Source organism: Tamandua tetradactyla, chromosome 1 (assembly GCF_023851605.1).
Source record: "Tamandua tetradactyla isolate mTamTet1 chromosome 1, mTamTet1.pri, whole genome shotgun sequence".
NCBI lineage: Eukaryota > Metazoa > Chordata > Mammalia > Pilosa > Myrmecophagidae > Tamandua > Tamandua tetradactyla.
In genome coordinates, this window is record NC_135327.1 from 22,863,837 (window position 1) to 22,888,446 (window position 24,610).

At 52.9% G+C, this 24,610-nt stretch overlaps 1 protein-coding gene across 1 annotated transcript in view; it reads right to left on the bottom strand.

The window, feature by feature from the left end:
* Window positions 1-2,218: 2,218 nt before the first annotated feature.
* RSPO4 (R-spondin 4) overlaps window positions 2,219-24,610 on the bottom strand; it is a 41,135-nt gene continuing 18,743 nt past the window's right edge. The window contains exons 2-6 of the mRNA XM_077156807.1: window positions 13,551-13,739; window positions 12,716-12,856; window positions 10,343-10,528; window positions 3,126-3,223; window positions 2,219-2,758 (exon numbers count right to left, since the gene is read on the bottom strand). Of these exons, the coding sequence (XP_077012922.1) occupies window positions 2,219-2,758; window positions 3,126-3,223; window positions 10,343-10,528; window positions 12,716-12,856; window positions 13,551-13,739 (1,154 nt within the window). The remainder of the gene's footprint in view (window positions 2,759-3,125; window positions 3,224-10,342; window positions 10,529-12,715; window positions 12,857-13,550; window positions 13,740-24,610) is intronic.

Below are 24,610 nucleotides of genomic sequence, written 5' to 3' on the forward strand. Positions count from 1 at the left end.
ACAGCTGTTGTTAAGCCAGAGGCCAGAGGCAGCCCCTGCCCCGGCCCCCAGTCCCTCCAGCCCTGCTGGGAGAGGAGGCGGTAGACACCGGCCAGCCTGGTTACTTGCCCTGGTCCTGGTTGAGCGGCGACCTCTAGTGACGGAAGATGAGAACGTCAGGCAAATCAGCCCCTGAAGATCAGGCTGACAGGGAGGAGTTGGGGGGGCCGGGGATGGGGTCAGGGGTTGTGCCTGGGGAGGGAGCCCCTGGTCTGAGCTGGAATGGGGCTGTTGAGGCAGCTGGGGAAAGTTGCGCTGGAATTCCTTAGCTCAGGCCAAGCCAGCAGTTTCTTTTCCTGGGCTCCTCACGGGCTCCAGCTCCGATTGCCAAAGCAGGTTTCCAAGCTTCCAAGAGGCAGTTAGACACTGATCCCCTGGGCTCAGAGGGTTCCTTTTCCCCAGGGCCCCCCAATCCTCTGGAGAATTTAGGAGCACAAGGATTTGAAAGACTCCAGAGCTGGGAAGAGGAAGGGGCCTCTGAGATGCAAAGGTTATAGAAGGGGCCTAAAAAAACCTTCTCTCCTAATTTGAAAAAGTTAAAAAAACATCCACAGCCCCCAGCTGGGAGCAGAGGACCAGGCCCCCTGGGCCAGAGAGGGGGAAGGATGTGACAAAGGAATCTCAAAGACTGGAGCTTCCACTTTTGCATTACTTACTCTCTTAGGATTGCAGTGTTCAGAGCCCTCAGCATCCTAGCGTTTGAATCTCAGCAGGAAACCCAGTACTCAGCAGGAAGCGTGGAATCAGATTGTTGTTGAGGCTTTGAGGTCTGAATTGGAATTTTAGCCCCCAGATTGAGACTGCCAGCACTCTGGGACTGGAAGCCACCTGAGAGTCTCCCCCCACCCCTACCCCTGCCCCCCAACTTGTCCTGGAATGAGTAAGTTTGCTGTTGCTGGAGGCCTAGAAAATGAATTTTTAAGAAGCTCCTCTGGGGATGCTGCTGAACCACCCTTATTTGTGCAAGTGATTTAATCCAGCCATGCCTCTCCTTCTCCCATCAAATGGGGGTAATTGAGGCCCAGAAAGGGGGAATAGCCAGGACTCCAAGGACAACTGGTGACAGGGCTGGGAATTCGAACCCAGGCTTCCCGATCGCTGCGCCAGCAGACTGGGTGCTGACAACTCCATGGGATTGTCACAGTCCCCGGGGTAACTTTCCCCTTCTGACATGCCATATGAAGCACAGATAAGGGTTCCCAAGGCCACTTCTGTCATTTATGGGGCTCGGTTCCCCACCTCCAAGATGAACCCCACCCCAGTCCGGATGCACCCTGACTTCTCTTCGCTCTGAGCACTCCAGGGAAAAAATCCACCCCATATGTTTTAGATTCGGCTACTCCAAACTCATCATCACAACTGCCTGATGCTCAAGGAGCATTTGCATGTTTCTTTTTTCTTTTCCCTTTATTAAAAATAAAAAAAAAGTTGGGGTCTTGAAACAACAACAGAGCATTTCAGAGGCATAAACCTTTGCAGAAGAGAAGCTGGTGGCCTGTCAGCTGTGTGTTGCGCCGTGGGGGAGGGGGGGCTCTGGCTGTCCTCAGTGGGGAGGGAGAGAGGAAGTGAAGGTGAGTTGGGCCTTGGGGAGTCAGTTCACAGAGAGCCTGTCGGGAAGCAGAGCCAACTGGTCTGAGGTGCGCCTCTTGGAGCAGGGAAGGTGATTTTTGTTTCCCCCTCCCCGCATGGGCTGGCACCGGGAACTGAACCCGGGTCTCTGGCATGGCAGGCGGGAACTCTGCCACTGAGCCACCATGGTCCACCAAGGGAAGGTGATATTTTGTCATACCGTCTCCTGCCTGCCAGCCTTCCCACCATCCCTAAACCACTCTTGGGCACTTCTGGCCTCGGGGGCCCCCCTCGGCCTGCACATTCCGCTCCTAGCTGCTATCAGGTGACCCTGTGAGTTGGGGCCAGCCAGTAAGCCAACAGAAGTCAGGAATGTCCTTCCCTGGGGGTCAGGGGTGCCAGGGGTGCCAGGGAGTGTGCCACAATGAAGCGGAGAGGACAGACTGATTCGCCTGGTGTAACCTGGAGACTCCTCATGTTGCCGGGGTGCGGGGCAGTCACAGTGAAATGCAAAAGCTCAGAGAGCCAGCAGGGGTGGGTGGGGGGAAATCTTCTCTTGCTCCTGATTTCCTTCATCCCCTCCCCCAAGCCCCCCAGAGTTTCCCCTCAGTCATGGACGTGCTGAGCAGGGCAACCAGGGGGAGCCGGCGGAGCATGTGGGTTCACAAGTCCCTGCCTTCCCGGGCCTCAGTTTCCCCATGGCTACAGTGGGCAGGAGGTGGCAGGGTGGGGGAGGAGTGGCCTGGGTAATCGCAACGTTCCTTTTGCTGTGCTCTTCTGGGCTGGTCTGGGGGTTCCCTCGGGCTGACAGCCCCACCTCACCCAGCCCCGGGGTCCCCAGCAGACTTGAGAGTACAATCGGCTTGGGCAGAGGGGCATGGCGGTTGTGAGGGGGGGCGGCCAGGGAGCTCCACTGGGGTGCAGCAGGCAGCCTCCAGGAGACCTCTTCGGCCGCCACAGGGAGACTCCAGAGCCACGTCCAGGGGTCTCCTTGGGGCAGGGGGTGGCCGAGGCCTGTGGAAATGGCCTGCAGTTTGGCCGGAGGACGAGGCGCTTGCGTCCTGGGTTCCGGGGCCTCCCCTGGAGCAGGAGCAGGGCGTCTGGCTCCGCCAGCCGGCTCGGCCCGGCCCAGGCCCGCCTCTCGGAAGCACTGTCTCAGCAAAGCCGGGGGCAGGGAAAGGCCTCGAAAGAGATGCTCACTTTTCAGTGCTGGGGAGGACGCAGGCTGTGGTTGGCAGACGGTCTCAAAGTATGTGTGAGTGTGTGAGTGCACATGTGTGTGAGAGAGAGAGAGAGGAGGGGAGTCGGGGTGTAGAGAGGGAAGGAGGATGCATGAAGAAAAGAAGGAAAAAAAAGAAAAAAGGAAGAGAAAGGCAGACAGATAAAAGGAAAGAAAAGAGGAAAGGAGGGAGGGTGGGAGGGAGGAGGGAGGGAGGAAAGGAGCAAGGAATGAAGCCGGCGGCTGGGAGGCGTGGGGGCTGGGCCCGCAGGCGGGTGGGGGCGGGGTGCGCTCAGGCCTGCTGCCGGGGAGGCCTCGCGTCCAGCTTGCGCTCGGGCTTCTTGTCCTTGTGCGGTCGCCGCTCCTTCCGGCCCTTCCTGTGGCTGGGGCTTCTCTCTGCAACGAGAGCACAAGGCAACGTCTCTGAGCCCCCAGAGGTCCCCCCGCCCCCCACCTCTGCTCCCCACAGCGGGGCGCAGGCCACACCTGCGAGCTGATCCTAGAGGCTCGTCCTGGCCTGCAGGCGCACGTGGGTCCCCTAAGCAGGGCCCGGGGAGGGCGTCTGGGGGCCCCAGGACCCCGCTCCCCCATCTCACAGTTCACGGGCCTCTTGGCCTTGGACCTGGGAACTTCCACCAACACCCCCTCCACACCCTGCCCCCAGCCCGCCCTTCACCATCACCCCCAACATTGACCCCAGCGGCGCGGGGCTGGTGCCCTCCGCAGGCCGGCCTCGGTTCCAAGCGCTTTATGTGTGTTGAGTTCAGCGACCCCTCACGATGGTCCCAACGCCCCCACCCGACAGGCGCTCCCCCAGTTCCCACGGGCGGGGTCGGGGGTCGGTTAGTAGCAGCCCCACCGAGAAGGGGGCCTGGCTTCCTGGCTGCACCCTCCTTCTGGGGGGCAAATGCGGGCAGAGGGGTCTAACACAGTGACCAGTGGCTTCTCCTAGTCTGAGGAAATCGAACCGGGAAACCCTCTAAAAGGGCTTGCCGAGGGCACGGCCGGGTTACACTGTGCGGCTGCGGGCCTGGGCCGGGGGCGGGGGGCTAGGGCGGGGGTCTGCCGGCTGGCCCCTCCTGAGCACTCTGTCCCGCTGCCTCCAAGACGCCAAGCGCAGGCCTTAAACCCACAAATCCCCGCCCCCGACAGCTCCGAACAGGAACGTCAGCCTGGGCTGCTCAGCGGGCAACAGAAAGCGGCAACCCACACCACACCCGCATCCTCAAACCCACGGCGCCACCGAACCTTGGCCGCCGGCAGCTCGACGACATCGGGACGGTTCTCAAACAGAGCACCCTGCCTCCCTGCCCATCCTCACCCCCACGCCAGCTCTGTGACCGTCCACAGACAAGCCCTAAGCCCGAGGTCCCCTCAAGGAGTCGCGGGGACTATGTGCAAACAAGAAGAGGCCCCGTCCTGAAGACACTTTACTGTCATCCGCTGAAAGTGGGTTGCGTTAACTAAACAAATCTAGGGCAGAAAAAGGCGAACGGTGCCCCCGGGAGTTGTGCAGTGCCCAACGTACACACCCACACGGGGCAGCCCGCGCCCCCTTATCTCTGCATGTCTGTCTCTCTGTCTTGCTTTTCCAGTCTCGGGCTCTCTCTTCCCCTCATTGTCTCCTGCCAAGAGGGGAGAGCAGAAGGAGATCTCTTTGTGGCAGCAGGCACCTGCGGACACCCAGGCTGGGAGGCAGGAGAGCAGCTGAGGCCCCTGTGGCTCCAGGTTCCTGGCTTAACGGCTCTGAGCCTCCCTTCCTACGTCTGGAGAATGGGCAAGTTAACAGTGCAGCCCTCACTAGAGAAGGCGCTGGCAGCCTACCCGGCACCGAGGCCAGGACCAGAGGGAGCACACTGCGAGTGAATGATGACAGCGTTTACAGGGAGCTTACCCTGCTAAAGAGGCACAATGATGGGCCCCATTTCACAGATGAACAAACTGAGGCACAGAGAGGAAGAGAAGGGAACTTTCCCAAGGCCATGTAGAACCAGCTGCAGGCCCTTGAGCTGAATCAGCTCGCCACCAAGTGAGACAAGTCATTTCTGTTTATTAATTAAGCTTCCTGGGCCCAGGCCTGGCTGCAGGGAGTTTGCCAGGATTACTAACCCATCTCGCCTCACAGGGCCTCCTTACAAGGTGAGTATCGCTCCCGTTACCGGTGGGCTGAGCCCGGCCCCCCAAATTCATGTCCACCTGGAACCTGCGAATGTGATCTCATTTGGAAACGGGGTCGTTGCAGATGGGATTAGGTTGAGATGAGGTCCCCGGATTAGAGTGGGAGCTACATCCGATGGCTGGATGTAGAAGAAGAGACGACAGGGAGGAAGAGCTGTCATTTGAGAAGACCACGTGAGGATAGAGGCAGGGATGGGAGTGACGCAGCCGCGAGCCAAGGAACGCAAGGCTCGCCGGGTGCCATCTGGAGCTGGAAGGGGCAAGGAAGGAATCTTCCCTAAAGCCTTCAGTGGGAGGATGGCGCTGCTGACACAGATTTCAGACTTCTGGGCTCCAGAACTGCGAGAGAATAACTTTCTGTTGTTTTCAACTACCGAGTTGGTGCGAATTTGCTGCCAAGGCTCCAGGATACCAAGCTGCAGACGAAGGCACGACTAAGGCAAAGAGAGGCTAAATGACTTTGCCCATGGTCACAAGTATTTATGGAGCACCTGCTGTATGCAGATCCTGTTCATTTTTGGTGCACCTGTTGTTTGCCGGTCCTGTTCATGTATAGAGCGCCTGCTGTGTGCAGGCCCTGTTCTAGGTGCTGGGAATACAACAAGGAGGAGGACAGGCAGGGATTCCTGGAGCAAACGCTTGTCAGGGAGAGGCAGGCACTATTAAGTAGAACATGGGCTAAGTTAGAAGAGAAAAGCTGCTGGGAGATACAAACTGGGGAAGGGGAAAGGGGGCTTTTGGTTCCTGATAAGGAGGCTGGAAAGGCATGAGGGAGGAAAGAAGGCAGCCCTGCGCCTAGCTGCACGCGGAGCATCCCAGGCAGAGGGCACAGCTGGTGCAGCATGCGGAAGCCACATGGGCTGGTTGTGTGGGAGGAACAGAGAGGGGACAGGATGATTGGGGCGAAGTGAGCCAGGAGGAGAGGGATAGGAGGTAAGGTCGAAGGAGGGCAGGCCTGGAAGAGCTCCTGGCGCTTTCCTCCAAGTGAGCTGTGAACTACTGGAGGGTTTTGCACAAAGGAACGACAGGTTATTAAAACTTAGAGTTTAAAAAGATCATGCTGGTGGCCATGTATAGAAGGCCCTAGAAGACAAATACACCGTATGAATGATTAACCGGGTTGGCCAGCTGACTCCTGCTCTCCTCTACTCTCCCAGGGCAAGGCGTGTCTGCCCTGCTTGGTGCTTCCCAGCACTGGCATCCTGCCCAGTGCATAGTAGGTGCTCAACACACATCTCTGGAATAGATGAATGCGGGAGTAGGGTTGTGTGTGTGTGCCGGCCTCCAGGTGCGGAAATGATAAGAGAATGTAATAAAGCACTGGCTAGGCTACGGCTGATTGAAACATGGGGGATGAAGATAGAGCTGCCCTTGTCCCAAGGGAACTAAGCCCTCCCGGCCACCTAACCCTCTCCCACTGGTCTTCCCTCTTCATTTTCAAGGGTCACTTGGCCTCCAAGCCCCAGCAGCTTTTCAGAGCAGCCTCTGCTGGCCACCCAGAGTGGAGGCCCTTGGCCTGGCATTAGATGCCCATCTCGACCTGACCCCAGCCCACCTCCATTCGGCAGCCCGAGGGCTCACCTTTCCCTCTGCTTGTCTTCCGTGGTCCCCCTTCCAAGTCTCTCTGAGCTGCGTCTTCTGCCTGGAAAGCACCTGGGACCCTAGCTCTGCGTGTGATGCCTGCTGGGGTCCAGGCACTATTCTGAATTGTTTTCTGTTCTAAACAATTTCACCCTGAAAACCACCCTAGGAGGGAGGTACTGTTGTTATGCTCATTTTATGAGTGTATGAGGAAAACGAGGCCCAGAGACGTGAAGAAAGTTGTCCAAGGTCACCTGGCCGGGAAGAGGAGAGTGTGTGAGCCATGCCCAGGTGTGAGTCCAGCTCCAGAGGCTGGACTGCAGGGCCACACAGCCCCTTGCAAGGAGGCTGGAGAGTGCCGGCACCCAGCAGGCATCTGCTATGTATTCGAGCCCCGTGGCTCATATTCTTACTGATAAGTGAGAAGACTGAGCCCGGCGGGACCCAGAGCTAGCCCTACATTTCTGATTTGCAGAGAACCTCCATGCACAGGCCATTTGTGTATATAATTTGGCTCCCACATTGTTCTCCCAAGGGGGCCTTATGCCCGCTTGAACACGACAAAACTGAGGCCAAGTAAGTCACTTCTGAAGGTTGCACAGCAAGGCTGTCAGGGCACTGGTAGCCCAGTGGCAAGGGGAGAGTGAGTTCACTTCTTGAGCTCCAGCTGCAGGTTATCTCCCGAGGAATCAGGGCTGCAGCTCTGGTCCTGGCCCTTCCCTCTGTGAGGCAGATTCAGGGTCAACCCCACAGACCAGGCTGACCACTTCTGGGGCTCCCCATCTCCCTCCCAAGCCTTTTGGGGGCACTGAGGCCAGGCTGCACTCTCAGCTCCAGGGCTGACTGTGGCAGCCCTCAGATGATGACAGCATCCGGGGGGATGGGGTGTGGGGGATGCCTGAGTGGCCCTTGACAGCTTTGGAGGGGACGGGGGCTTTGGGTCTCCATGCCTTTCCAATGCCTGCCTGACATCCACCCACCTGTCTGCCCACTCACCCACCCACCTGCCCTTCATCCACCCACTCATCTACCTACCTACTCATGCACCAAATGTTAACTGAGCATCTACTGTGTGCCAGGCCCTGTTCTAGGCCCTCGAGAGCCAGCATGAACAAGGCAGGTGAGACCCGGCTCTCACTGAGGTCACACAGTGTTGAGGGAGATAGACACTAAAGCAAGATCATTTTAGAAGGATCTAAGTGTTCATAGAAGGCACCTCAGTGGGGGAGACATGTGCTGAGACCTGAGATACAAGAGCCCACAGTAGGGTTGCTGTGAGCTTGCAGAGTTGTGTTTACGAAATGTTTAGCACAGTGCCTGACATGGCTTATGCTTTATATTTTCTGCCTATCATCACCATCATCACCATCATCGCCATCATCATCACCACCATCATCACCATCATCATCATCGTCACCATCATCATCACCATCATCACCATCATCACCATCACCACCATCATCATTGCCATCACCATCACCATCATCATCACCATCATCATCATCCCCATCATCGTCATCATCATCACCATCATCATCACCACCATCATCATCATCGTCACCATCATCATCACCATCATCATCACCATCATCACCATCATCACCACCATCATCATCATCACCATCATCATCATCCCCATCATCATTGTCATCATCGTCACCATCATCATCACCACCATCATCATCGTCACCATCATCATCGCCATCACCATCACCATCATCATCACCATTATCATCATCCCCATCATCATTGTCATCATCACCATCATCATCATTGTCATCATCTTCACCGTCATCATCACCATCATCACTACTGCCATCACCATCATCACCATCATCATCTTCATCACCATCATCATCACCATCATTATCATCATCATCACCATCATCATCGTCATCTTCATCCAGGAGAAAAGCTGTCCTCTCACTGTCCCCACAGCCAGCCAGCCACCAGCTGTCAGATGCCACAAGAGATGTGGCCACAGTAACAGGTATGTAAAGAACTGTCGTCTGTGTGGGTCTGAGGTCTCTTCATTTCTCTGGTCCCATCTCAGCTTCATCCTGTGTCCCCAACTGCCCACCTGACTCCCAGAGGCAACTTCACCTGCTCTCCACACCCTCCATCCTGACACAGGTCCTGCTGAAAGCAGGGGTCTCCCTGGGTTCAAACCCCTTCCTCCGCAGATTATGAGGTGAAAACTGCTGAGCCCACGCCAGCACGCAGTAGGTGCACCGTTCTCCTGAGCTGGGTCCACGTCACTCCCGCATCTGTTCACCTTGCATCACCTCCGGCCACGGCCCTTCCTCTGTTTAAACCAGTGGTTCTCAGCAGAAGGGCAGTGCCCCAGGCGTGTTTTGGAAATCCACGCAATAATTTTGGTGGTCACCTGGGGGGGTGTCCTAGTGGTACTCCGGGGATGGGGGTGCTGTGTGAGCCAGTCCCACACAGGAAACTAACCCCATCCGTCAGGTCCCTCGCACCCTGCCAAACACTCAGGTAGCTGAAAAATGCCTGCAATGATCTCGGCCCAGAACCGAATTCTGTTTTATGTATAAATTGCGAGTGTTTTGAACACCTCTCCTGGTCACTGCACTTTCTAGGACTGCCCCTGGGGCGTCTGTTGAGAGGCGATCAGATGGTTTGGGGAGCTTAACCAAGATTTCTCTGATGAAAACAGTCCTGCATTTGAGGCACTGACCGCAGCTCCCGCATTCACGGCCATTCAACTTCATTGCTCAAGCAACTGATAACTGCACCAAGTATTAAAGGGTGTATTGGGCCTGAGCCCTTCCACAAGGAAATGTATTTTATTTCACTTTTATATTATAGTTAGAGCACCACCCTGATCTTTAAAAAATGATGTGTGCAGCAAGTGGATTGCATTATTCATAAATTTCAATTCAGAATAGTAAAGGGTGTATTTCATAATCGTTGTTCTACAAAGGGGGAGGGTCGCTCTAAAGAGGTTGAGATCTCTGGCTAAAAAGGAAAAGCTCAATCTTCCTAACGTATCTGAGACTGACCCTGGCAAGGAAGACATGCCTTTGAAAGGAAACTAATGAGGGCGATGCTTAGCCCACCTGAAGGTGTGGCTAATGGGGTGGGCTTTCAGGCAGCCTGACAGGTCTCCTTTGTGGGGTCACCGTCCCAAGGCCTCTGTGCAGTAAAGGGTTAATGCAGCAGGCTTGGGACTTTCAAATCCTGTGCGTTTCAGAGAATGCCTGATTCCTGAGAGCCACCGGGATAGCCTAAAATATCCTGCTAATAAAAGAGTCCTTGCAGACCTAGAGCCTTGGCCAGGTCTGATAGTTTATACTGAAAATGTGATTCAAATTATACACAACTGTATAATTTGGTCTGAGGGCAGGTCACTGAAGTCAGCCACATCTGCATGACTGATCCCCAGCCAAAACCCTGGAAACCAAGGCTCGGGGGAGCCCCCTGGGTGGCAATGCCGTGCATGTGCTGTCATACTCCATTGGGGGACAATTCAGCGCCATCCACACGATTCCACCGGAAGCTTGTGCCTGGTCTCTCCTGGACTCTGCCCTGTGCACCCTTTACCATGGCTGACTTTAATCTGTATCTGTTAGCTGTAATAAACTGTAACCATGAGTAGAACAGCATTTCTGAATTTTGTAAATCCTTCCAGCAAATCGTCGAAACTGACGGTGGCCTTGGGGACCCCCGACACAGTCACCTAAGTCAGCCAGGGCCCTGCCTGCCACAGCTCTGCAGGCCCGCCCCGGCACTCACCTCCTGGGCAGTGCCGCTGGAGGGGACATTTCCTCGACTCGGACAGCGCCTGGCAGGTTGCTGCCTCCTCCTGCCCAGCCCGACTGGCCTCTCGGACCCGGGTCTCCAGACCCCAGGCTGAGCCGCAGGTCTTTCCCTTGTGCATGCAAGGGCTCCAGGTGCCCCAGGGGCCCAGCTCACACTCCTCTGTGGGGGTGAGGGAGAGACAGACAGACAGGGTCAGCTGGCAGCGTTTGTCCTTCAGACCCTTGATCTCCAGCTGCAAGGGGCGCACCATCTATTGCAATGGGAGACATTTAAACTGTTCTTTATACAAGCCTCATGCATGCACGGGCTGCTGTGGGGTGCTAGCAGTCACAGTGACCGAGTGTCTGGCTTTGCAGGGGAAGGCTTCCCAGGGAAAGGAGAGAGAGGAGTTCATCAGGTGGGGTTGGAAGGAAGTGCACTGTAGACAGGAGAACAATGCCCTGGGAATCCTGGCAGACCATGCTTGAGGGTCAGAGTGGCTGGAATGGGAGTGACGTTTAGGGAAGGGAGGGGCAGGAGATGAGGCTGGAAGGTTGGCTGGGGAGGCCCTCAGGGTCAGGACCCTGAGCTTGAACTTTACCATGTGCCTTTGATCAAATGCAGAAGTGGGAGCTCTGTGGTGCTGTGCTAAGGAAAATGAGGTGATGCACATAGATATTCCTATGGGGTTAAGCTTTAATGTATGTATGAAATGTATATATTTCCTGTCAATTGATTCTTTTAAGGGCTCTGAGAGGTAGGCAGAGAACAGGGGTAGATATTGGTGCCCCCATTTTGCAAATCAGAACACTGAGGTCCAGAGAAGGTTGGGAAAGGCCTGGCACAATGGAAACAGCAAGTTCAAGGGCCAGTTGGGCCCAGAAATCAGGTCTGCAGACCTTAGAACAAGGATCCTTTGGCTAGATGTAGTCATTAGACAAGTATGCAGTGAGCACCTGTGCCAGGAACTGCGCTGGGGGCCGAGGTGTAGCAGGGGAGGAGACAGCCTTGTGCCTGCCTCCTGGAGTTCACCATCCAGAGAAGCCAACTGGGGACGGGCAGGGTGCTCAGTGAAGGAATTGGGGAGCTGGGGGAGCCCAGAGGAGGCATGTGTCCAGCCTGGAGGGCCTGGAAGGCTTCCTGGAGGAGGAGACTCCTGGGCTGAGCCTTGAAGCACAGGGGACTAGGAAAGGGAGCAGGGAGGGTTAACCAGACACGGGGGCGGGGGGGGGGCAGGAAGGAGAAGGGCTCCGGGTAGAAGAAATAACCCCACAGAGCCTCAGGGATAACTGACCTTGACATTATCTAGAACTGGATAAACTGGACTATGGACTCAAATGGGGAACCTGCGGGGTGGGACAAAATGACAGGGGTGAGAGTCAGCAGCTGGGGATCAGGTCAGTACCTGAGGGTCACTGAAGGGCCTTAAGCAGACGAGAGACGTGATCAGATTGTCATTTTGAAATAACATGTCTGGCTGCCAGGTGGAGAGTGGGCCAGGGAGAGTCCAGCTGAGGCAGGGAGGCAGGGAGAGGCTGCTTCAGACTGTGGCGAGGGGCAGGGGGCGGGGACAAGGTGGAGGTTGGGCTTGGGGTACAGAGAAGGGGATGGGCAGAAAAGAGATGGGTTGGGGAGCTTTCTTTTGCTTTATCGTTTTTCACTGAGCTCTTTTTGTCACCTGACATATCATGTGTCTCTTCTGTCTCCCCACTAAAATGATGCATCCATGAGCACAGAGACTTTGTCTCATGCACTGATATGCTCCCAGCTTCTAGGAAAGTGCCTGGTGTATAGCAGGCGCTCAGTAAATACTTTTGAGTGAATGAATGAGCAGACTGGGTGGGACGTAGGGTGAGGGAGAAGGAAGTGTGAACGATAAGGCTCAGACCTCATTTACCGAGCATTTACTTTGTGCTGGTTACTGCATAAAAGAAACGGTTTTGATTCATGCAATCCTCATGACACTCCCCCATGAAGTAGGCTCTATCATAATCTCTTTTTTTTTGTTAACAGATGGAGAAACTGAAGGACAGTGAGGCTAAGTAAGTTACCCAAGGATACTAGTGGGGGATGCTTTAGAAATGGAATTGGAACCCAGGTCTGTCTTACTCCACAACCAATGCCCTTCTGTGCCCTGCTGCAATAATAGTGATGCCGGTGTTGGAAGTAATAGTAAAAATAACAGTGGGGCTGTGATGGTTCTAGTGTACTGAAGACAGACTGCGTGGAGGTACCCGACATGGAATGGCTGAGCCTCCTGCCACCACGTGACGTTTCCCTATGACTTTGGTGTCCCTCACCAGCCCCTGCTCCAGGGAGGGATGGGAAGAGGGTGGGGCCAGGGAGGCTGAGGCGGCCCACACTCACCCTGGCACTCCTGTGTGCTCAGGTGGGCTGCAGTGCCCACAGGGCAGGAGGGCAGACACTTCCCCTTGTACAGGTAAAACCGCCGTTTGCACTTGATGCAGAAGTCCTGGCTGAAGCAGCTCTCGCATGTGGCCCCACATTCTGGAAGAGAACCAGGGACACCCCAGGTGAGGGAAGCTGCCTGTGGGGGGGCATGCTGAGACTGCCCGGGTAGGAGGGCCCTCACGAGCAGCCCCAGTCTCTGTAACACTGAGGTCAGGACATAGTGTCTCCTCTGAAGCCCAGGCTTGCATAAGGTCAAACTGAGCTGCATATGAGGAGAGCTTCCTTTTCCATTTGAACTGAAGCTCAGCAGGGACAGGTGACATGACCAAGGTAATATGGCTATTTGGATTTAAAGGTCAAGATTCTCTTTCTCATTTGAGCTAAGGCTCAGAGAGGGCAAGTATCTTGCCTGCAGTTACACAGCACATCTGGGCTGGGAGTGAGGACCCCCCTTCCCCATTTCTACCAAGGCTCAGAGATAGTAATTTGTCCCAGGTCACAGAAGAAATTAGAGTTACAAATTAGACTCCTTTTGCATTTGAGTTAGGCCCAGAGATGGTGCGTAACTTCCCCAAGGCCACACAGCAAACTGGGATAAAAGTGAAGGTTCCCTGCTACATTGGTGCTAAGGACCAGAATGGACACTGACTTGCTGCAAACTGCAGGGCCAGCTTGGTGCTAAGCAAGGGTCTCATGCTTGCACTCATTTCTTCCCCCGTAGCTTTCCTGGGGTGAGGGTGTGGGATATGGGCCAGGAGCCCAGCACCAGGACAAGGGAGGAACCACGTACTTTTGCATCTGTTGACCTCCTGGCCACGGATGCCGAAGAAGCCAGGGGGACAGTCGTGCACGCACTTGCCGTACTGGCGGATGCCGTCTCGACGGATGAACAGGAAGAGCCGCTGCTGGCAGGTGGAGCAGCCGTTCTCCTCGGAGCAGATGACGCAGCCTGTGCAGTTGCCCCCCAAGCCAGTGCCCACTGCCAGCCAGATGAGGATGGAAGGTGGAAGAAACAGGGAGAGAGATGGTCAAACTCTGCTTGTGTGCAGCTGAGTTCATCTTATTGGGATATTGATTGGGCATCTGACCACCCTGAAATACAAGTTTAAATTTCCCAGCTTCCCTTACAGCTAGGTGTGGCTATGTGACCAACTTCTGGCCAAGGAGTTATAAGACGAAGCAATATGTGCAAGTTCTAGAAAGCTGCTTCCTATTAGGTGGAATGTGGACTCGATGGCTGGTGCACAAGCAGCCATTTGGATCATGAGGTGGAAGCCATGTGCTGAGGATGGTGAAGAAATAAGATAAAAGCCTAGTCCCTGAGGAAGGGAGAACTGCTGTAGTAGCACTGGACTACCCCTGTAAACTGTTACATGAGAGAGAAATCTATGTCTATTTTGTGTCAGCACTATTATTTGGAATTTTCTGTCACCCAGACTTAATCTTTACCAAAACTGTGCATTTGTGAGTGGAGGCGTGCTACTCAGGCAGGTGCAGGTGGGGATGAGACTGGCTCCCAGCTGCTTGGTTCCTCATCATATTCTTAATTCCTCACTGGCGTCATCCATCATCAGACGCTCTCCCATCATCAAATGTAGCAAATTGAGGGGAGGAAACTTTTGCTGCCCAAAATCAAAACTGGGGAGAAAGAGGTGGAAAATACCCTGGAATTTAAAGACAGCCCCCCTTCCCCAGGCTCCTAAGGTGTCCCTGCCACCCTGACCATTCTCTCAGGGCCCTGATGAAGCTGACCACTTAGAGCAGGGACTTGCAAGAGTCAGAGGTTGTCAGCCTGGGGTGGGGCAATGGCTGTGGCTTTTCTGTCTCTTCCCAGCCCCCCAAAGAGGGAGAGCCAAGGGGACCCCTCAAAGGGACAGAGGGTGTCTGCAACAAGAGGTGAGCAGATCTCATGTCCTGGATGGACATTAGCTTGGGTTGCAGGCCTGCCCATCTGAGACCTGCCCATACTTTTGTGAGTGGGGAAAAGGTCAATGCTGGGGGCTGGGGGGAGGGGGATGTGGCAGCATGGCAGAGCCTGTACTTCCTTCGTGACAAAAGTGAGGGGTTCATAATACAACTGATATGGACAGTTTAATTGAACACCATAAGTACATGGAACCTTGAGTAGGGCGTGAAATTTTGTAAGTTTGTCCAGAGTGATGCCCCAATAAATCCCAGAGTGATTTGAACAATGAATAAAAAAGCATTTGCAAAGTCCCCTTGGGGGAATGGTGAGAAAGGGGGAAAATTCAACTTCCCCATTTGGAAAAGGCCTGATGTTCTTGCAAGCAGTGAGGACAACAAAATCAATAGGCGGAGCCCTTGATCTTGGGGTTTGTTCATATGAAACTTATCCCTGTAAAGGATAGGCTAAGCCTACTTAAAATCAGGCCTAAGAGTCACCCCCAGAGAACCTCTTTTGTTGCTCAGGTGTGGCCTCTCTCTCTCTCAGCCAACACAGCAAGCAAACTCACTGCCCTTCCCATCTCTACATGGGACATGACTCCCAGGGTTGTGGACCTTCCTGGCAACGTGGGACGGAAATCCTAGAATGAGCTGGGACTCAGCACCAAGGGATTGAGAAAACCTTCTCGACTGAAAGGGGGAAGAGAGGAAAGGGACAAAATAAAGTGTCAGTGGCTGAGAGATTCCAAACAGAGTCGAGAGGTTATCCTGGAGGTTATTCTTACGCATTATATAGATATCCCCTTTTTAGTTTAAGGTGTAATGGAGAGGCTGGAGGGAAGTGCTTGAAACTGTAGAGCTGTGTTCCAGGAGCCATATTTCTTGAAGATGATTGTATAATCAGTGTGACTGTGTGATTGTGAAAACCTTGTGTCTGATGCTCCTTTTATCTACGGTATGGACAAATGAGTAAAAAATATGGATTAAGAGTAAATAAATAATAAGGGGAACAAATGTTAAAATAAATTGATAGAGGGAAATACTAGTGGTCAATGAGCGGGAGGGGTAAGGAGTATGGTATGTATGAGTTTTTTCTTTTTTCTTTTTATTTTTTTCTTCTGGAGTGATGTAAATGTTCTGAGAAATGAGATCATGGTGATAAACACACAACTATGTGATGATATTGTGAGCCATTGTTTGCACACCAAGTACGAAATGTTCATACATTAAGAATATTCGTGTTTGTATGTTGATTGGTTTTATTAATAAAAATTTTTAAAAATAAATTTATTGATTAAAAAAAGCGAGGGGTTCGCAGCAGCGGGGGGGGGGGGGGGTGTCTTAGACATAGCCAGGCTTGAAGGACATGGCTGCTGCCTCACGTGAGGTCCCCTAAAGGTAAGACTGGCGGGGAGTAGGAGCTGAGGGACGGTCAGAAAGAGTCCAAGTGTCATTTAAGGACAAGAAAAGACGGAGCAGCTTCTCAGCACTAGCAATTGGGGAAACATTGACATGGTTTATGTTTATACCCCATCAAGGTCGGACTGTTTAATAAACCAGATACACACCTTGGCTCCTCCGAGCCCCACGACCACCTGGGGGGGACACGCCCAACTCTCCAGCCCCCAGCCCCTCCCCTGTTCCTATGGGGCACCCCATCTCCCTGAAAGGAGCTCCCCACCGTGTGAGGTCCTGGCGAGGAGCAAACCCTGGGCTGCCGCCCTGGGAGAGAAATCCCCAGGCCCAGCCCTTCTTCAGGGCGCCAGCGAGAGGTCACACTCATTTCTGGGACCCCGGGCCCCGGGTGTGGGATGTGAAGGGCGAGGCAACGCGTGGGGCGGAGGCAGGGCCGGCTCCCCACCCAGATCCCCACTGGGGCCCTGCGCCTCTGCCTCTCCCCCAGCTCTCTGATGACAACCGCCCTGACCTTCGGCCTGATCCTCCGGCTCCCTGGACCCTACGAGCTCCCCCACCAGATCCTCCCTATAAGGCCCCCATTTCTGTTGTTGGTATCTGAGAACCCTGACGGGGGTCACGGCCTAGGCCCCTGCACCCAGCAGTAGGCACGAGTGATGCTGTCCTCGTGGCTGCAAGGCAAGGAAACTGCAGCGGGATGGCAGAGTAAAGGCTTCTGCATTTCCAAAGCTGGCGGGAACTCGAGGGCAGAGACAACTGCGAGGTGGTAAGAGCGACTCCCGGGACCAGGGGGCGAGGACATCGGTGGAGACGTGAACAGAGCCCCACTTTGCCACGCAATCAGCAAATTTAAAAAAATTCCGAGGATACCCATGACTAGCAAGGACGGGAGGAAGCTTTTCGTTTCTGACAGGAGTGGAAACTTTGGAGAAAAATCTAGCAATAGTAAAATTGAGGCTATGCCCGTTCTAGACACAGCAATTCAGCTTTCAGGTATGAACCCTAGAACAGTGGTTGTCAAGCTCTAGCGTGCATCAGCATCCTTGGAGGGCTTGCTCACGCACGGGCTGTTGGGTCCCACCTCAAAGGCTCTGACAGAATAAGTGTGCGAGTCGGGATCTGATGGTTTTCATTTCCAACAAGTCCCCAGGTGATGTCCATGCTGCTGGCCCAGGTACCAGACTTTGAGAACCACTGGCTTAGAGAAACTCTTGTATATGTGCACAAGGAGACATGCACAAAGACATTTATTGTAGCATGGTTTACGGCAAACACTTGCCAAAAGCTAAACTTCCATCAAAAGAATAGATAAATATACAGTAGCATCGTGCGCTGGGATACAGCCCAGCCATGATGAATGAGCAAAGAAGAGTTACAGTTATCATTGTGGATAAATCTCAAAGACAACGTGAGGAGCAAAAAGTAGGTTGCACCGTGATTTGCATTGTAAGAAGCCATTGCTATGAAGTTCACAAAACTGCAAAACCGTACTGTAACCATATGATGATATATAAATGTGTAATAAGAGTGAAAAACATGTAAGAGACTGAATGGTGGCATCTCTGGGGCAAGAGATGTGGAAGGGGGTTGGGGAAGAAGACCAGAGACTTGGCTTGTATTGGTAACATTTAACTTCTTACAATCGAAAGCAAAAATGAAAATGGCAAGGTTTGATAAAAAATGGCTAGTGAGTACACAAACATTCATTTTAGCATTGTTTGTTTTGGACTGTAGTGTTGAAATATTTCACAATAAAAATACACATAAAGTGGGTGTGTCTCGTGCAACATCCAGCAAATGCCCTTCAGAGAAAAGGTTGTGCTTTATTCTCCACTTCTTCCTTCTGCCAGCTGGATTTCAGACGTGATGGCTGGAACCATGTCAGATCCCAGATGGCAGAGGGATGTGACAGAAAGACACAATGGGGATCACACTAACCCAGGACCTCAGAGATTTTTTTCATGCATTGTTTGTCTTGTTTAGGCCACTGGGACTTTCGGAGAGATGCAGAGGACTACACGGCAATGACTGGTGATGCCAGGTCCTTGGGCGTCAGCCACAGGCGTCAGTTCAGATAAATGTCATCGAGACCAGCTGCCCATCCCAGGTGGCCTTGGCATCATGTAAGTTCCCTGGCCTGAGATGCCACCTCACCAGCAAAGAACGAGGGGTCCCGCCATGGACTTGTGACCATCTCTGCCACCAGGCAGAATGGGAGCTCAGACTACACATTAGGTCCAAGTGCTGCCCACTTTCCGGCCGAGAAAAACCAAGGTTCACAGGGGGAAAACGATGTGCCCAGAGTTACGCAGAATCAGTGGGGCAGAGACACGTCAGTCTTCCCCACACTGCCCTCCTGGGGCATTCGTGCAGGGTCTGCTCTGGGGTGGGGGCCCGAGCCGGGCCACGGGGGCCTGGTGGGAGGGGCCAAGACCCTCAGAAGCGACTGTGATATCAAAGCAGGATGAGACAAAGTTTCCAAGATGGGGCAAAGCAAAACCCCTACTAACCACCCTGGTGAGAACTTAGGGGCCACTCAGTCTTGACTCCTGGGTTTCCCTGGAACTCTGAGGCCAGAAAGGGTAGAGCCTTTCCCAAAGTTAGGGAGCCAAACGGCAAAGAAGCTAGGGTGATACGCTACACACTGTTACAGAAAACAGAATGATATCTAGACATGCTGAAGGCAAAAGAACCCAAGGATCCTGCCGAGGTGGGGGTGGGCCATTCGCACCCTCTGATGCAGGTCTCCCCACCCCTGGCCTCTGAGCACGGTGGGTGGGTGTGATGGTGGGTCGTGGGGTGATGGCGCTGAACTAGCAACTTTCAACTCCAGGTCTCTGAAAGGAGGCAGCTCTGCCTGGCCTCGCAGAGCACCCTTGGCCCTGGCAGTTGGCTATGGCGCCCTCTGGTGCCTCTGCACTGTAATGGCATCTGTGGCTTTTTGAATTCTCATGTTCTCACACTGGCATTTCAGAAGAACTCGTGAGAAAGAGCAATGCTGTTTCTCTCCCAAGACCACAGGTGTGGTCTTGAATGCCCACTTTATGGGCAATGAATGCCCATTTTATAAGTGATGACAACCAGAATTTGTATAGCACTGCGCTAGAGAGATGCAAACTTGATAGTTCTTAAACTTGACTGTGCATAAGAACCCCCAGGGAGGCTTGTAAATGTGTCTGATTTGGGCCCAGGAATGTGCATTTTAATAATTTCTCCAGAGGGACCTGATGCAGGATTCGTTCCCTCTCTTTCCTCTCGGGGGCATACAGTTTACCTTCTGAAAAGGCAAGCGAGCACCCAGTGATGTCCTTTAAAACACTCTCTTGGTCAACTGTGTGAAGATGGGTCAGGAGCTGGGGCGCCAGGGCCCTGCTCCCGGCTCTGCACCTTATTTCTTATGAGTCAAGGCTCAACATCCTGTCCCTCTCTGGGCTGTTTCCTCATCTGTAAAATGGAGGGGGTGGGTTATATCAGTGGTTTGCAAACTTGTTTCATCCATTCATTTAGCAAATATTATGGAGCATCTACTATATAGGGGAGAAGAGCAATCAATGGGAAAACAAGCAAACAAGATATCTAATCGCAAATAGGGGAAAGTGCTGTGAAGGCCATAACCAAGGGGCCATGACAGAGAAGAATATAGTATAAAGGGGTGGTTGGAGGCAACCTTTACTCTCAAACCTGCAAGGTGGGAGGAAAGCAGCCTTGAGATCAGGGAGAGTACATCAGAGGCAGAGGGAGCAGCACGAGCAGAAAGGAGCAAGGGGTAGTCGTGGGTGTTGAGAGCTGGGGAGACAGGAAGGGACCAGGTCCTGGAGCTCTGTGATCACTTGGCCTGTTATGGGAGAGGAGATTGGGGGTAAGAGTTGGGAGTTAAGAGGGTGGCATAGTCTCCCAGTTACCTAACCCCATACCTATTCTTTTATTCTTGCTTATAAACGAACCCCTATATTGTTGGGGGCAACAATGTGACAAGCTTAAACACACACACACACACACACACATAGAATTCTCCAGCCTCCCTTGTGGCTGATAAGACGTAAACAGATGTTAGATGGGGCTTCTGAGAGGCCTTCTAAAGGGTGCTTTTTCTTCCCGCAGGCGCACTTCTGCTCTTTCCTCTTTTCTTCTGCCTGGAACACAGAGGTGATGGTTGGAGCTGCAGCTGCCATCTTGCAACCACAAAGTGACCTTGAGGTTGAAAGCCATGTGTTCAAGATGGAGGCGTGAAAAAACAGTACTGGAGAGGGATAATGGCACCATGGATTAGTGTTGTGTATATTTTTAACAGATTGAATGTGGGAGTGGTGAGAGAAATAAGGGAAACTTTATTTTTATTTAGACACACAACTTTTGATCAAATTAAATATGATGCAGAAGCCCAAAATATATCTCATAGGAAATTGGGGGATGTCTTCCCTGCTCACAATCTCCTTTCCCTGAGAACTGGCCCAGCAGTTTGTTTGTATTGCATCTCCCTGTGCCCTGGACCACAGCGCATTTACCCAGGCTGATTAGACTATCTCTCTTGAGAATTCTCTTCCTGGGCTGACAGACAATGGTCTGGACTGGACTCCTAACCTGAGGACGTTTGCAGATGGATGGGGCAGCTTGTTTTGGTGCACATGTGTGAGAAGTTTTGGTGGTCACCAGCCTCTGTGGCTCCTCTCTTTGCTGACAGGGGACCTCCCCTCCCACTCTCTGACTTTGAAGTACTTGTGGAGACATCACTTCCTGACTCTGGCTCAGACTCAGGCACATGTCCCAATGAAAGCTGGTCTTGGGGCTTTTGCTTAAGTCAATGAGGAGTGGGTGTTTTCTTTCCCACTCTAGTTGGATCTGGGAGGAGGCAGCCCAGCGCTGGTGGGTGCCACCTGAGGGAAGAGTCTCCCTGAGAACACAGGTCTACTACAGGCAGTAGAGGCATGCAGATCCCAAATGGAGTCACCCATACACCTAATTCCACCCCCGGGAACCTATAAATCTCCTGTTTGCTCAAGCCACTTTGAGTCGGATTTTCCGCCACTTGAAACCAAAAGACTCCTGACAAATACAGCAGAGAGAAAAGCAAACAAATGAGATGCATAGAGAGAAGCAGAAACCAGAAGGCATGTGGATTTGAAAACACACTTTCCAAGCCCAGGCTCAAGTCCCTCTCAATGCTGGGCTCACCCCATGGCTCCAAACGAAGTCACTACTACTTAAGCTAGCTCTAAGTGATATAGTCAAAATGGGTGTAGATCGCCAGATAGGCAACAGGTCTTCTTGGAGCAGCTCTAGTTCAGCAGGGGTGAGAGGCTGGAGCACCTTCCAGCCAGCCTGACCACCACGATGTTCGCAGGGACCCTGAGGTTCCAGGGAGGACACTTTGCAAAGCCCCAGGTCCTTCTACCACTCAGTTGGATCTTGCCTTCCAACCACCGCCATCTCTTGGCTCAGATGCAATTTTTTTTTTTTTCCGCATGGGCAGGTACTGGGAATCAAACCCGGGTCCCTGGCATGGCAGACAAGAACTCTGCCTGCTGAGCTATTGTGGTCCGCTCTCAGATGCAAAAATTTTAAATAAAAGCAGTGGAGCTCTGATTTGCAACCTCCCTGTGTTTTCTTGGGATGTCACAGTGGATGGTGCCCTCATATAATCATGGCCATAATCAAGACCATCCTCCAATAGGCAAAATGTCATTTGGCCCACAAGTAAGATCCTGTGTTGCTCCAGCAGCTGGAGAGGCTTGGAGTGACAATCTGACTCACTCAGCCCTTATCCAAAAGGCCGGGGAATGAGTTGACACTTGGTTGTCCATTCCATGGAGAATTATAGTAGAATTCATCATGCCAGGCTTAGCAGTTTATAAAGCGACGTAGGCTTATGACAACCCTGGGAATGCATGTATCAACCCAATGTTGAATGACAGAGTCATTCATTTATTCATTCATTCAACAAATGTTAACCGAGTCCCTATTCTATGTTAGGTCCAGAGCTAAAGGCTCAACAATTATAACTTTGGGGCTCAGCTGTGTGACATTGGGCAAGGTACTTTACCTCTCTGAGCTCAGTTTTTCCAGTTTACCTTGAGGGTAATTGTGATTAAATGAGATGGTGCATGAAAAACTCTTAGCTCAGAGCCCAGCACACAGCAGGGACCCAATGAATTGGAACTATTGTTATTATATGGAGGATGACAATATGTTTTCTGCCCTCAGGGAACTTAAAGATCTAAGAACATGTGCTATGGTGCAGGCGCCCAGTTCAAGTCCTGGCTCCACCACTCACTAAGTGACCTTGGATAAATCTGCTCATCCATGTGGGCCTCAGTTTCCCCATCTCAAAAGCTGTGACTGTCACTCCTATCCCCATGGGCTTTGCTATGAGGTGTGTGCAAACAAACCAGCAAGTACCTGGCACCTAGTAATTTCACTTCCCATTCTCCCCGGCGAACAAGAAAGACACACATATTTGGGTCCTCCTCCACTTTCACAGGTGAGCCGACAGAGGATGGGGTCAGGGGAAGCTCTTTCACCCTTTGGACGTGACGAGCCCAGAGGAGCGGCGGCAGGAGCAGCTCTCATCTTTGGTGGAGGGTAGGCTCATTCTCTCTGCTGGGAGTAGGGAATGAGCTGCGCTTTTTGAATGAGGTTTTTTGACCCCAGGGGTGCCTGCTTCCTGACAACATCCCGAGCATCTCATTGCAAAAGGAGTAAACGGCTCAGCATTGGCCAGCTGTCCCTTTATTTTTTTTATTTGGGGATTATGAGTGTATTTGTGGTCATCTCTGCCACATCACGCTTCCCACACATCTTTGCTCTCCGGAGCTTTCCTTGAGGGAGTCAAAAGGCACAAGGTGGCAGCTGGGATCTAGAAAATTACATTCTCCCAGACAAGCTCATATCTTCATTACTGAAAAGTCATCAATTCCCGAGCCAAGAACTCCAGCCCCATACTTTTTTTTTTTTTTTTAACTAATTTGGATAGATGACCAACATTAAAAAGTCAGATTTTACATAAGCAGCTGGAAGTTTGGCTTCTCTGGAAAAAATCAGAACAGCTGGCAACACTGAGACTCCTTGTCCATAGAACATCAATTGGCTGGTGTTACAGCAAGGGGGCACACGCTTCCCAGTTTGCCATACTCCCCACCATTCCCTATTGCCCTGACATGGACGGCAAAGGCCAGCTACCATAGATTCCCATCCTTGAGCGCAGTTTATGTTACCCCCACATCATTCACGGACATTAGAAGGGCAACACAGAGTAGTGTTTCTCAAACTGGGGAGTGCATCACATTCATCGGCAGGGCTCATGACAACACAGACTGGTGGGTCCCACGGCTGGAGTTGCTGATTCAGTAGGCCTGGGGCTAGGCCTGAGGATGTACCCCGCTAATAGGTTTCCAGGTGCTGCTGCTGCCAGTCTGGGGACCACAATTTGAGAGCCACTATTGTGGCATAGGGTTGGGAGTCCAGGCTCTGGAGCTCGACTATTTGGCTTCGAATCCCAGCTCTAGCCCTTAACCATGCTCCTGTGACTTTGAGCTAGTGACTTAAGCTCTTTGGGCTTCAGCTTTTCCCATCTGAGAAACAGGTAACATCCTGGCCAACCTCCCAGGTATGTTGAGAGGACCTGGGCAGGACCTGGCACTTAAGAAGGGCTCAATAACATCAGCTGCCATTACTATTACTTTCACTGCCTGCCCTGCCTCTGTTGGGGTGTGTGATCCTGGATTGCTTGGGCAATGAGTGCAGAGCTTTTTCTTATTTTTATTTTTTTGCATGGGCGGGCACCGGGAATCGAACCTGGGTCTCCGGCATGGCAGGCGAGAATTCTGCCTGCTGAGCCACCATCGCGCTCCCCAAAGCTTTTTATTTTGATGCCAACATTTTTGGTGGTGGAGTTTTCAAAAATTGGGGTGTGCCCAGGGAAGTGTGTCTTGCATGAGAACATGATGTGTCACGGTGGACGAAGGATTTAACACAGCTGTCCTGAAGGACTCCCTGGGGGTGAAAAGAACAGGGAAGGAGAGAGAGAGACTGACGCACCCCACCCCCACCCCAACCACAAGGCAGTGCTGCCTGAGGAGGTTCAGGTCCAGCTCTGGCCCAGGCTCTGGCCTTGGAAGGTTCTAGAACATGTGTGTGTGTGGTGCACGCAGCGCGCACTGGGCAGCGCATCCTCTGATCCCTGCCTGGCAGTGGGAGATCACGTCACCACGAACCAAGGGAAATAAACAACATCTGGGTGCCCTCCTGCCCACTCGGTCACCATATGGGAGGGGCCGCATCCCTGGAGGCTGGTTCAGGGGAGCCCCTGGCACATTCCTGCCTGGGGACCAGATTACACCACCCTTAGCGAGGACAGGGCCCTGGAGATGAATCCAGCTCAGAGACTGCCCAGGGGTGTAGGCTTAGACGTCCTTAGTCCCCTGGAACCCCAGCACCAGGGCGGCACCTAGAAGACCTCGCATCTAGCAGAACATTGAGGTGGTCTTAGCTCTGGGGCCTGACAGACCACCATGTCCCGGCTGTGTGATCCTG